This window comes from Micromys minutus (genome assembly GCF_963924665.1).
Source record: "Micromys minutus genome assembly, chromosome: 31".
NCBI classification, from domain to species: domain Eukaryota; kingdom Metazoa; phylum Chordata; class Mammalia; order Rodentia; family Muridae; genus Micromys; species Micromys minutus.
In genome coordinates this window covers 22,452,825-22,466,472 of record NC_137966.1, presented here as the reverse complement: position 1 = coordinate 22,466,472, position 13,648 = coordinate 22,452,825, and the positions used below count along the sequence as shown (strand labels likewise).

Here is a 13,648-nt window from a genome sequence, read left to right as displayed (position 1 = left end):
CTCATCTTTACATCTATGCTGCCAGTTCTATTCACAGTGAGCCATCTCCCAGCCTTTGCTGGGACGTCTTTCTGCCCTAAGGTATTGACCTTCCAAAGCATCTTTGTACTTAATGCCACACATTCACACAGAAGAATGTTATTAATACTCCCTCCCTTGCCTGGCAGCTCATTAATAGGTAAAATCCACAGCCCCAGAACAAGAAAAACTCCAGTGTCCTGACTCTAAGTCACTTTCTCAGGTGCCCTCACATGTTCCTTTAGCTGCGAGACATCGTAAGCACAAGATGCAGGAAAACCCCATTCTCCTGAAGGACTTCAAATTTTCCACACCATTTTCTAATAAGTTTATTTTTTTAAGATTTAGTTTAGATCTGATGACAACACCATGGTCTAGAGAGGTTTTGTGTTTTCAAAACTCTTTTGTACAAAAGCGTTGGTGACTCTCTTCTGATAATGGGGATGTGAGCTGAACCAAATTTACAGAGATGTCAGGAAGGTGAAGCACACATTGTATAGACTTACCAGAGCACCTACTCGATGGGTGTCACTTAGTACACACCAGCTGTTATAAGTAAGAATTAGGGGCCTGCAGATCTAGCTCAGCTGGTAGATGGCTTGTCTAGCTTACAATAGCCTGTAATGTCAGTGCTCAAGAGGTAGCGCTGTGGCCATCGGAGATTCAGCATCATACTCAGAGTCTGAGCAGCACGGGACTGTCTCATAAAACTAGAAGTTCAGAAAGTAGCTTAGTGTCTGAGACTACACAACATGAACACACAAAGACCAGAGTTTGAATGCTCAGCATCCGTGTCAAAAGCTGGGCAAGCATGGCTGTGTGTGCCTGTAACAACAACATTGGGCAGGGTGTGGAAAGATTTTTGGCCAGCCAGCTAAGACAAAATGGGAAGTGCTTAGGTTCAGTGAAAGACCCTATCTTGTGACACTAAAGTGGAGAGTAATAGAAGGTATGTGGTATTCTCCCCTGAGCGATGCATGTGTGTGCAATCACACACACACACACACACACACACACACACACACACACACACACACACGGGGGGTAGGGGGAGGGAGAAGGAGGAAAACTAAAGAACACTTTCAACTTTAGCTTTCACAACTCTCTTTTCCTTCATGAGCTTCAATATCTCATCTAAAAATGAGATGTATATGTAGCCAAGAACACAACCTTCCAAGAGTAAACTTTCTGTGATCCTGGGATTTTCTTGGCAGCAACTCAACCAACGAAGGGATGAACGTGAAGAAGTGTTGCAAGGGGTTCTGCATCGACATCCTCAAGAAGCTGTCCAGAACCGTGAAGTTCACCTATGACCTCTACCTGGTGACCAACGGGAAGCACGGGAAAAAGGTTAACAATGTGTGGAATGGAATGATAGGTGAAGTAAGTTATCTTTGCTACCTCCAGGTTCTCATCCCAACAGAGGGCTGTGGGGGCTGGTGCTTTGTGGGGACAGGATGATGGCGCTGTTCTTTCTTCCATCCAGGTGGTCTATCAACGAGCAGTCATGGCCGTGGGCTCCCTCACCATCAATGAGGAACGTTCGGAAGTGGTGGACTTCTCGGTGCCCTTTGTGGAGACAGGAATCAGCGTCATGGTCTCTAGGAGTAATGGCACTGTCTCCCCTTCCGCTTTCCTTGGTATGTGGACTTCAGGGTAAAGATTTGTTCCCCACGAAAACAAAACAAAAGAGACTAACAAATCCAGTGGTATTGTGAGCTGAGGAGATACTGCCATTTGCAAAGAGCTTACTGTGTAAGCATGGGGACCTGAATTTGTGGCACAGGTCTCAGGTAGGAGACCTGCCTATGGTGGCGCACTCCAATAATCAGTCTGGGGAGAAGACAGGTAGCCTACCCACTGGTGAGTTCTAGCCCATCGAGAGCACTGATCTAAAACAAACAAACAAATCAGGCAACATGGAAGGAATGGCATTTAGACTGTCCTTCAGTACCCTTCCTCCACACAAATGAAATTAGAAATGCTCTGTTTCAGTTGCTTAAAAAACAGAACCAAACTCAACCTTGCTTGGCTTTACTTGACCACAGATGTACATTCCAAAGAATGTTACTTTTGAATGTGGACGCAAACAGCTTCCCTGTCCTCTGGGCTCACACTGTTCATTTGCCTTTAGCTTGGGCATTTCTGCTGACGAACACCATCACATCTTTAAATACCAATATGCCTCGTGATTGTGTAACATAAAAAGCCTATTGCCCAAACCATGAAAACATTTAAAATAAATAAAGCTGTCTGTCCACAGTTACCTTTTTAAAAGCCTTTGAATCTGTTTACCATTCACACGAACCTCCCTTTCAAGCAATCATTTATATACAGAAATAAGGGAAACCACCCGATGATGTATCCCAGGACTATGACAAGCAGAATAACCGCTGATTCAGAATTAATGAACTCATATTTTAAAGTGTGGCTACCTTTTTGCCTCACCATTTGTAAAATGGGAAATGCTTTTAGCTTTCCTCTTAGTTCATAAATATGTTTACATGAAAGATAATTAGGGCGGAATTACTTTTCCCACATCTGTGTCCCACGAGAACATGACTGTGTGCACGTGTGCATCCTGGTGAGAAACTCCGTGGTACATAGGCAAGCACGCTTAATTTCTTCTTTGAAGCAACCATGTGTGGTTATTGCAAGTTATTTTTGAGAAGTTATCTTCTTGAGCATCATGAAGTTCAGACCACTAACTTTTCCCCGATGTTCCCATATAAGTGAGTTTGGGAAGACTTTGTCTCGGGGGAAAGCTGCTTGAGCGAGGGAAATTGTTTTATTAAGGTCAAGTAAATTTATGCTTTTCCAGAGACAGGAAAACATCATTAAAGAAAATCACAAGGGCTGGAGAGATGGCTCTGTGGTTGAGAGCACTCACTGCTCTGGCTGAAGACCTGGATTCAGCTCCCAACACTCACATGACAACCTAAAATGACCTGAAACTCTAGTTACAGAGCATCTGGTGTTCTATCCTGACCCCAAGGCTGCTGCACACGTTGCTATGCACAGATTCACCCAGGTACAAACACACACACTGAATATAATAACCGAGCAAGCAGACATTTGCAAAGGCAAACCAGCTCCTGGACACCAACTATATCCCACAGTCTGGTTGTCCCTTTCCCGTAATTTGTGTCACATCAGCAGCTTGCATCACTGCCAAGCCCGGTTGACTGACAGGATTTTTGGAGACTCCCTTATTTGCAGTAGCATATGCAATGATTGTTTTCGTTTCTGATAATCCAGTTAAGCTGTTGAAATCCTTGCCGTTCCGTGCATTTGATTTTTGTACCTGTTACTTCCATTTTTACAACCTTTGTTGGTCGAATAATGAGCTTGGGAAAGACATATCTTGTTATGTTTTCCCCTTTGCCCTTTTGTTTGACATGGATTCCAAGATCCATATCTCGAAGAAGCCTCATTACAGCAGAGAAAGTGCGCCAGGCTCATACTGACCGTAGACATTATGGAATGGACATTCATTCAGTCATTAGCTTCCTTTGGTTACCCCTCCTGCAATGCCCACCCGACTGTTTAAGAACACAGCTGCCCCCAGGGTTAAGAAAGGGTGGAGGAAGAACTGAATCCATGCAGTAGAGAGAAACGAGTTTCTTTTCAGAGAATGTCCATGTCCCCGAACCACTAAGAACTCCTTTTCCAGTGCAATCAGAGACAGAAAAAATATCAAGTGGCTTGTCTCATAAAAATGGGTCGCTGATATTGAATCTGGCCTCATCCCAGTTTTTGTAGATTTTTTATCTTACCTGTATCTGTGGAATATTTCCATAAAAAGTCAACTCCTTTGCCAAATTTAACACCCCTTCTTCATACTCTCTCTTTAAAAATAAAATAAGCTCTATGGTAAGGAACTGCTTTTAAAGCCGTTTTCATACAGTGAGTATTTTTTTCTGGTCACCTGATTTGCATCCCTGTCTGTCTGTCTGTCTCTGCACCTCATATGTGTAATGCTGATGGGGTTGGCTCTGCACCTTTTACTTACAGACATCCTGTGCACCCTTTAAAAGTCATAATGATCCAAACTTCCATCATGGACTCTGTCACGGGGAGAGCCTAAACGTGCAAAGTCTGATTGTGCTGGTCTCCCTTATTTCCTATTCTTCCTCACAAGCTCCATTAACTCATACGGGAAATGGCCGGCCAGGTAATGCTGCTGAGCTCTTGTGTAAAAGCACAACCAGCGGCCCTTCAAGGACAGAGATGACGTCTCATGTAATATTTCCATCTAGTTCATTCTAAGAGCTTGCAGAGCAGGTTAGCTTCTTTGATCCATACAAATGCTAACCCGGAACCTCCCACACTGATGCTCCTTCCTGGATGAATGTTGTTGAATCTGTTTTAAACCGTTGGAGGATGTAACTCCCAGCCATGTAAGATATTTCTGGGTCACTCCTCAGATGCTATAGATTGGTTCATTTATGTTTGTTTTCAGTGTGTGTGTGTGTGTGTGTGTGTGTGTGTGTGTGTGTATTCTGCAAGTAGCAGGACACAAATACCTACTTCATCTATTAAAACAAGAACATGGTGCTAATAAGATGGTTCCATGGATAAAGGTGCTCACCACCAACCCTAGACACTGAGTTCCGTCCCAGAGACCCACAGGGTAGAAAGAAAGAAAGAACTGATGGGTGCAAATTTCCTGGAACCCTTCACAAGCGTCCCATGGTAAGCAGACACATGCACAAGTGCGAGCGCGCACGCGCACACACACACACACACACAACACACACACATACAGGCACACATTCATGCATGCACACACATACCCTACACATATATACCATAAATAAGGTAAATAGAAGCTCAATAAAATTTAAAGCCAGACTCCTGTAACAGAGCCTTTGTTCTCTGGTGTGTGATCACAGGCAGGGACTAATGATGTTGCCTTCTAGTAAGAAAGCATTTGGATCAGTGGTTGGGGCCAGTTTTCTGACTAGAATGTTCGTGACTAGTATGTATTCTGCCAAAGTCTGCCGTGGGTTTAAAAATCTTGACATGTGAACAGAATGCGGTATCGGTTTGCTCATAACCTTTATGACATTCTCAGGTCTTATAGAGAAATGGGAGTTAATTAGCAACTGTGCTTTTTTTTTAATTAACAGGATTTCTTTTTCAGTACATCACTCTTAGCCTTTCTGGTTTTAATTCTGGTCTGTTATCCTGTCCACTGTGTGGTGTGTGCAGACAGCATTTGAAAAGCAGTGCAGAAGGCCTCCCCCAGGAAAGCTCACGCAGGCCCCGGTGCCTGACCATTGGTTCACACCACTTGCAGAGCTACTTTAAGATCTTTATTCTTGATGAGGGGAGACTTTTCTGATTTCCCAGTTAGCCATCTGCTTATCCTCCATGTTGGATGTACCTCGTTACTGAGTAGGGGTGATTCCAGGAATATAATGTTATTTATTACTCCAGCTCAAATCAGCTAAGATAGATTTCAGTTTCAGACTCTATTCCATGAGCTCAGTTTTGTGTTAAACAAGAAGGCTACACCATCATGACCCATAGCCCCTTAACATGTTCAAACCATCGAAACTGCATTACAAAACACTCACTCCGGGCCTGAATTATCCAGTATCACTAAAGTGTAGACATACTATTTCCTTTTTATACAATAAGATCTTTCCGTAATCTGCCTGTCGAGACCACAGACTTTACTACTGAGTGATATTACCAACTTCATACAACCTTTAAAAATAACCAAGGATGCACCATCAAGTGGTTTTGCCACATTAATTATGCCTTTCTCTCAGAAGTGTTTTCTTTTGTGAAAAATGACTTCCAGTAAGTTTGTGTCTGTGGGTGATATCCCTCCAACCATGCAATCAGCCAGAAATGTGTTCATTAAGAATTTTTGCTAAATTTTCTAACTAATCTGTATAATGCGTGATAACACAGCTTTAATCAGCTAATTCATATTCTCAGTCAGGTTAAGTGGAAGTGTTCATTTATTTACAGGATCTCTGACCTCTCTGGAATGTTGTCAGAGTTAGAGCTGTGCCCACACAGTTCTGTGTAAACAGATGACTGCCTGCCACCCAAGTTATGTCCAGTGAACCATTAACATGACTGGGAGGGACGTAACCACTTCCCCAGCCCAGACTTCATCACCGCTACTTACCTGATCTCTCACTGAATTATCCCATGAACGTAATATTTACAAGTGACTTTTGGCTGTATTTAAGCCCATTACCCACTTTGGTCAAATTTGTAGCCACATCCACCTCATTCTTTCACAGCAAAGGGCAGCCGATTATGACCTTGTAATATTCTTGTTAATGCCGTGAGTTTGTAGTCCTTAATAAGAGGTTATAATTGTCCTTCTCCTTCAGAGATTCACCTACACATCCTCACCACTAGTATATAAAAATACAGATGAATGTGAGAATTAAAGGCACATATTTTTAGAGTCTATATACTAATTATTTGGGTCCAGCTAATTTTTTCCTCCGCTGTGGTTTTTCTAGAGCGTTCTATGATCGTGTGGACCCCATGTCCCGTTTATTTGCAGACTATCTTTTTTCTTCTCATCTTCTCATTCTTTCTGGCTTATATTACCCTTGACCTGGTTTGTATAACACCACGTCCTCTCCTCTATTTTTATCATCTTATGAAGTGTCTCACATCATTTTATAAACAATGGCTTCACATGTGAATCAAAATGAGCATCTTTTTGATGAATGACCAGATTTGATGACAGCGAGTTTTTGCACAAGCTTGCAGGTGGGTGGTGGGATTTCTGCTGGAGGAAGGACTGACTTCCGTTACACCTCTCGTTGTCTCTTTCCCTACAGAACCCTTCAGTGCCTCTGTCTGGGTGATGATGTTCGTGATGTTGCTCATTGTCTCTGCCATTGCTGTCTTCGTTTTTGAATACTTCAGCCCTGTTGGATACAACAGAAACTTAGCCAAAGGGAAAGGTAAGGAAGCCTTCAGGAACCTAGGATAGAGTGATGCTGCTTCAGGGCTAGAAGGGTGGCTCAGTGTCCCATGTGCTTGCTGTGCTAGCATGAGGGTCTGAGGTCACCTGAGCACTATGTAAAAACCAGCACTAAATGTAGAGGAGCAGAAACATGCGGATTCTGAGGGTTTGCTCGACGGACAGTCTAGCCAGTTGGTTAGCTCTAGATTCAAAGCATTAAGGTAGAGAATTCAGGCTACCACATGTGCTTTCACATGAGGTCACACAGCTGAGAGTGTCCACAAACACATAGATACACATAGATGCACAGAGATGCATCTCTCTCTCTCTCTCTCTCTCTCTCACACACACACACACACAGAGAGAGAGAGAGAGAGAGAGAGAGAGAGAGAGACAGAGACAGAGACAGAGACAGAGACAGAGACTCAGAGAGATAATTTGTTTTAGAGCACTTCATAGCACATTGCTGTGACTGTGGCGAGTCTTCAGAGGAGTAGTGTTGGCTCATTCACATGACAAGAAGGATTTACTTACTTTAACTGAAAACAGGATTTAAGCATGAAATATTTTAATCTTGTTACAACTTGAAGTCAATAGCAGTTAGCTTAAAAATCGCTCATATTCAATTTATCGAGAAAACAGAGTTGAAAGGTTTTGGCAATTTATTTTTAAAATGTAGATCAAAAAGAAATATTAAAATCACAGCAAGTCTCAATTTCAGTCTATGCAAATAAAATGACCTGATAGATTTCTACTTTAAGAACTCTCTTCAAACTAGCGAATCATATTTGCGTTAGTCTGACAATAAATGTAACTCTGAAGCAGTGCATTTCTCCAGAGTTAAATTTTCCCCTTGATGTGTTGGATCATCATGTACCGTACTTGGTAGAAGAAGAATTGGTAGACATGGTAGACAGTAAGGGAAATGTAATGATAAGCATCATGTGATGCTAAACACATCACACCGTCTGAGTCGATTTTTCTTAATGAATGGCAACCCTTAAGTGGTTGTTATCAGAAAGATGCTAGCATCAAATCCCTTTCCCAAAAAGAGAACAGGAGTTCTTGAGACCAGAAATGGAGCTTATGACTATAGCACTTGCCCAGGATGTGCTTACCCAATGACATCCCTAAGTTTGGTACTCACACCCGCCCCCCCCCCCCAAAGAAGAAGACTTCATGTCTTAAATATCCTTTCAGAATAGGCCATCCTTTAATTCAATGCATAGCACATTTTACTTAAAACATTTAATACCAGAAGCAGTCAAGAAGTCTTAAGACGGCATGTCAGTCTTTTTTTTTCTTTTAGGGACATTGTTTCCTTCAGGTCTTTATACTTAGTTGTTAAGGAGCAGCGAGCACCATGCTTGTCACCCCCTAAGCCAGGAAAGTGTCATACATAAGGGCTGAGCTGTGAAGGAACTTTCAACTCAGTGGATGCTGAGGTCTTTCCTTGTGATGATTACACTTCAGGAAAACGGGACTTCCGCCATCGGAGAGAGTAGTTGTGCACTCCACATTCCTTTACTGAGTATATTTTGTGTGCAAAGCCCCATGATGGGTGCAGGAGACAGAAAAGAGAGTCAGATAGATTTAGGACTTAGCTGGAGAGACAAGACGTAAGCAGATTAATTAGTCATCATAGATGGCAGAAATAGATCACAAGAGGCTCACAAATTATACTCATATGATGGTGAAAGATGGGGTACCGCATTTAGATAGGATGTTAAGTCAAGGAAGGGTGTTTAGTATCGAAGATGTTCAGCTGAGATCTAAAGAAAGGGTTGAGTTGTAAGGAAGACATAAAAGAGCATCCAAGTAGCAGCTAATAGAAAAGTCTGAAGTTAGAACTCACCCTGACCTGTCTAGGAAACAGAAAGGGAAACTAACCCTGGTGGTGTAGCCCTGTCAGTGAAACCAGCCCTGGAGGTGTAGCCCTGTCAGTGAAACCAGCCATGGTAGTGTAGCCCTGTCAGTGAAACCAGCCCTGGAGGTGTAGCCCTGTCAGCGAAACCAGCCATGGTGGTGTAGCCCTGTCAGTCAGTGAAACCAGCCCTGGAGGTGTAGCCCTGTCAGTGAAACTAACCCTGGTGGTGTAGCCCTGTCAGTGAAACTAACCCTGGTGGTGTAGCCCTGTCAGTGAAACCAGCCATGGTGGTGTAGCCCGGTCAGTGAAACCAGCCCTGGAGGTGTAGCCCTGTCAGCGAAACCAGCCATGGTGGTGTAGCCTTGTCAGTCAGTGAAACCAGCCATAGTGGTGTAGCCCTGTCAGTCAGTGAAACCATCCCTGGAGGTGTAGCCCTGTCAGTGAAACCAGCCCTGGAGGTGTAGCCCTGTCAGTCAGTGAAACCATCCCTGGAGGTGTAGCCCTGTCAGTGAAACTAACCCTGGAGGTGTAGCCCTGTCAGTGAAACCAGCCATGGTGGTGTAGCCCTGTCAGTGAAACCAGCCCTGCTGGTGGAGCCCTGTGATCTCATCAGTGACCAAGACAGGGCACCTTCGAGGTCATCCTGGGTTATGAAGCAAGTTCTAGCCTAGTCTTGAAAGTCTTAACAGACCTTTCAGAAGGGCCAAAGTTGCAGCTCAGTAACAGAATGCTTGCCCAGTGTGTGCAGGACCCTCAGCTCCACTCCGAGCAATTGAAACAAACAAAGAATAAAATATGGAAGACATGACGCAGGAGGAAGGTGCAACTTGAGGGGGTCTACCATACACGAACCAGGAATTCCCAAAATGTCCACGGACCCCACTCCCAGCTCCCTGTGTGTGCTTCCTGAATGGCTGTCACTTCTGGTGAGACTTCTGTACTTACATAGCTAATGAGGTTAGCTCAAAAGTTCCCGACCTCTTGGGAGAAACTCTAGAAAATCCTAAAACTAGACAAAGAGAATCAGGGGAGATTGAGAAGTTTAGTGTTACCTGCCTTCTTCACACATTGCACACTGGGCTCTCTGTCTTTATGTGGGAAAGTCTGCCTCCAGTGGAGACTTCTCTTAGGTCCCTGCCCAGAACTCCAGAACTCCCATCCAACAGAATCCACATCTGCTACTTTATTTATTGCCCACTTTGCTGGTTTTGCCAGTGGAGGGACTGAGTACATCATTTTGTCATATCTTCATTTACTTAAACAACATAAAAATTAACCATCTGCTTAAAGAAGGAGTTTTTCTTTCTTAGAGTGAGGGCATAATTGATTTTTTCGGGGGGGGGGGGCTTGGTACAATTCAAAGTCTTGAAAACCATCAGTTGACTAGTTTACCATCCTCATATGCCCCATCCCAATAAATTTCCACACATTGTTCTGCCTCTGTAGTTAAGCCTGTCACAAGGAACACTTAAGAATCTCAAAAGGGACACACTGCTGGGAGCACTGCTGAGGGATGTGATATCAGTTCATTCTCTGCGACCTGCAATGAAATGTGTCCCATTTGTGAAGTGGGGGAAGAATTAGGCTCTATTGTTCTGTTCCTGAACGCCTCCATTGGGAAGGAGTGTGATTCCTGTACTGGTATATTGCGGACACTCCTCATATGAATTTGAACAGCAGCAGTTACCGGGACAACTGAGTTGGAATCCCAAGCATGTTCCTGCCAGATGGAATGGCTCCTGGTGATGGGCACCTGTGACACATTCCCTCCTCACCCCCACCCCACTGCCTGCTTCTGTAGGCTTCTATTACATTTACTTTAGATTTCTCAATTATTTGAGAGTTTCATAAATGCATGTAATGTGTTTTGATCAAATCTACTAATTCTCTTCCCTCCAAGTTCTTCTTTACTTTTTATTTTATTTTATTTTTAGTATAGAATAGAGTTTATTCAAGGCATGGGGAGGGGAGTTGAGAGAAAGGCAGGGGAGGTAGAGGCCAGCCATGAGCATGTGGAGAGAGGGGGGAGTGAAATGGGGAAAGAGAGGGTAAGGAGCAGGAACAAGAGGAGAAAAGAAGGGAGCAAGCGGACTCCTCTACATTTTTGAAGGAGTTCGCTTTCCCTGAATGGAAATCGAATCCAAATTTAAAAACATGTCCTAGCGCCACTTTTCACGGAAACCCTCATTTTTGCATAACTATTTTCTTTTTAAGAAATGTGGTGAAATCCAGTTAGAGAGAAATGTGAGGAAAATGCTAATTATGTTAAAGCCTAAAAGAGGTTGACTCAGTAAAGTTCCAGGGACAATGGAGGAAGAGAACCCTGGCATGCTTTTACCTTCCATTCCTCTAATGCTACTGGGAACTGCCATAGTTCACACACACACACACACACACACACACACACACACACACACACACAAACACACACAAACACACACAAACACACACACATACACACACACAAACACACACACACTCACACATATACACACACACATACACACACACAAACACACACACACACTCACACATATACACACACATACACACACACAAACACTCACACATATACACACACAAACACACACAAACACACAAACACACACACACAAACACACACACATACACACACAAACACACACACACAAACACACACACTCACACATATATACACACACATACACACACAAACACTCACACATATACACACACAAACACACAAACACACACACACAAACACACACACATACACACACACATACACACACACACTCACACACAAACACACACACACTCACACATATATACACACACATACACATACACAAACACTCACACATATACACACACACACAAATACACACACACACACACACACACACATACAAGTGCACTTTGAGAAAATACCATTACTCTTCTTTCTGCCACTTGCAGCTCCCCATGGGCCTTCTTTTACTATTGGAAAAGCTATATGGCTCCTCTGGGGCCTGGTCTTCAACAACTCTGTGCCTGTCCAGAATCCTAAAGGCACAACAAGCAAGATCATGGTATCAGTGTGGGCCTTCTTTGCTGTCATCTTCCTGGCAAGTTACACAGCCAACCTGGCTGCCTTCATGATCCAGGAGGAGTTTGTGGACCAAGTGACTGGCCTCAGTGACAAGAAGGTAAGGAGAGCCCATTTCCTGGCTGACTGAGGTTTTGTGTTAACTGCCATCTTCATCAGGGGTGACCCAAGGGTCTGACCGTCCACTCTATAACCCAGAAACAGGAGATCGCCCCCATAAGTTGCATATTTATCAAATAAACGAGAGAAGGCATCTTAAACTCCATGGCCTGGCGTGTAACGGAGTCTCTTTCCCAGCTTCTCCCTTCTGTTGATTCTCATATTTGTAAGATCTTAAGGATGCTCACATTGAGGCTGTGCAGCTCAACATCATCATGTAGCACTGGTTGAAACTCAGTCTCCTTAAGGAGTTGAGAATGAGGAAGGTGTGCTGCCTAGACATGAAGAGATGCCATAGAAGAGCTATGGGCACCTTCCACACCCTGTGCACTTCAGTGGATCTTGTATAGATGACAGGCCTTGGATTCCTGGCATAGGGCATTTAAAAAGTCTCTAAGCTCTAGCCAGAGACGCAGTTACTTCATCTGACTGTACAATCAAGTCAGCCTGCCCAGTGACACTTCCAACTCTCTGGAATGAACACCAAGGTTTCCATCACCCCATGTCTCTTCTTAGAAGCTCTTCAACACACCCCTGCCTGAGTAAGCTGGGTACCATAATAGCTGCTCTCCCCATTCTGCACCGAATCCCAGAGAGAGCTGTGGGGTTTGAGTGACTATTCAGAAATTCTCCCAGAGGATGAAGAGAGGTAAAGTGGGTTCATTCTCCTATTGAAATTCTAGCTTAGGAAACAAATCTTGACTTGCTAAACTCAGCAGTGCTGAGCCTGCAGTACAGCAGAGATGTTCTGTCTCGTGTGTGGGGATAATTTGTCTCTTTATAAAACCTCCCTGTCGCATCTTGTTGACATAGTCTGCATCTACCCGTTTGGCATTCATCTACAAACTGCTGAGTAGAAAATCAGCCCATGAAAAGCCTCTGAAGCTTATTCACGGCGTATACTCTTGGAGAAAGAGGTACATGGCGTCCTAGAAATGGAGAGACAGCGAGAGGTCAAAGACGGAGTCACCTTCACAAAGGGCACTCACGAGTGTACCTGGCCTCTCTATGAGGCCTGGAAAGCTGGAGTAGATGTCTCTCCACCCCAGCCTCCTCCCACACATTTTCTCCATTTGACTCACCAAAGTTTTCTCCACCGTTCCCACATCTCCAACCTCGAACCCAGGCTGGTGCCCCTAGGCTTCCTGGGTCTCCAGGTGCGCCATTTTACCCTATCTTCTTGTGGCTGCTCTTCCTTGAACTTCGGGTAGGAGGAAAAAGTATCAACCCTGCAGAGAGGTCTTCCCAGATTGTCAGGGTGAAGGTGGCAGACTGAGCCCAGAGCTCCGGAGAAACTCGAGATTTTAGGAGGAAGAAATAAACAACACAGAATGAAACATCAGAGAAAAGGGAAGTGTTAGGCAGGGAAGGATCCTAAGGGGTTAAGATGATGAGACTAAAGTTAACTCAGGAAGGTGGGGCTCAGAATTGGCCCATTTCTTTCTGTCTCTCTGTGTCTCTGTCTCTGTCTCTGTCTCTGTCTCTCTCTCTCTCTCTCTCTCTCTCTCTCTCTCTCTCTCTCTCTCTCTCTTTCCCTCCCTCCCTCCAGTAGTGGGATTGAACCATGGATCACTTGTATACTGCTACT

The 13,648-nt window shown here is 44.0% G+C and overlaps 1 protein-coding gene across 1 annotated transcript in view; it reads left to right on the top strand.

The window, feature by feature from the left end:
- Positions 1-13,648, top strand: part of GRIN2A (glutamate ionotropic receptor NMDA type subunit 2A) — a gene marked incomplete at both ends in the record, with an annotated part of 384,572 nt that overhangs the window by 300,157 nt on the left and 70,767 nt on the right. The window contains 4 exons of the mRNA XM_080908094.1: positions 1,233-1,401; positions 1,505-1,658; positions 6,840-6,965; positions 11,772-12,001. Coding sequence (XP_080764220.1) covers positions 1,233-1,401; positions 1,505-1,658; positions 6,840-6,965; positions 11,772-12,001 — 679 coding nt within the window. The remainder of the gene's footprint in view (positions 1-1,232; positions 1,402-1,504; positions 1,659-6,839; positions 6,966-11,771; positions 12,002-13,648) is intronic.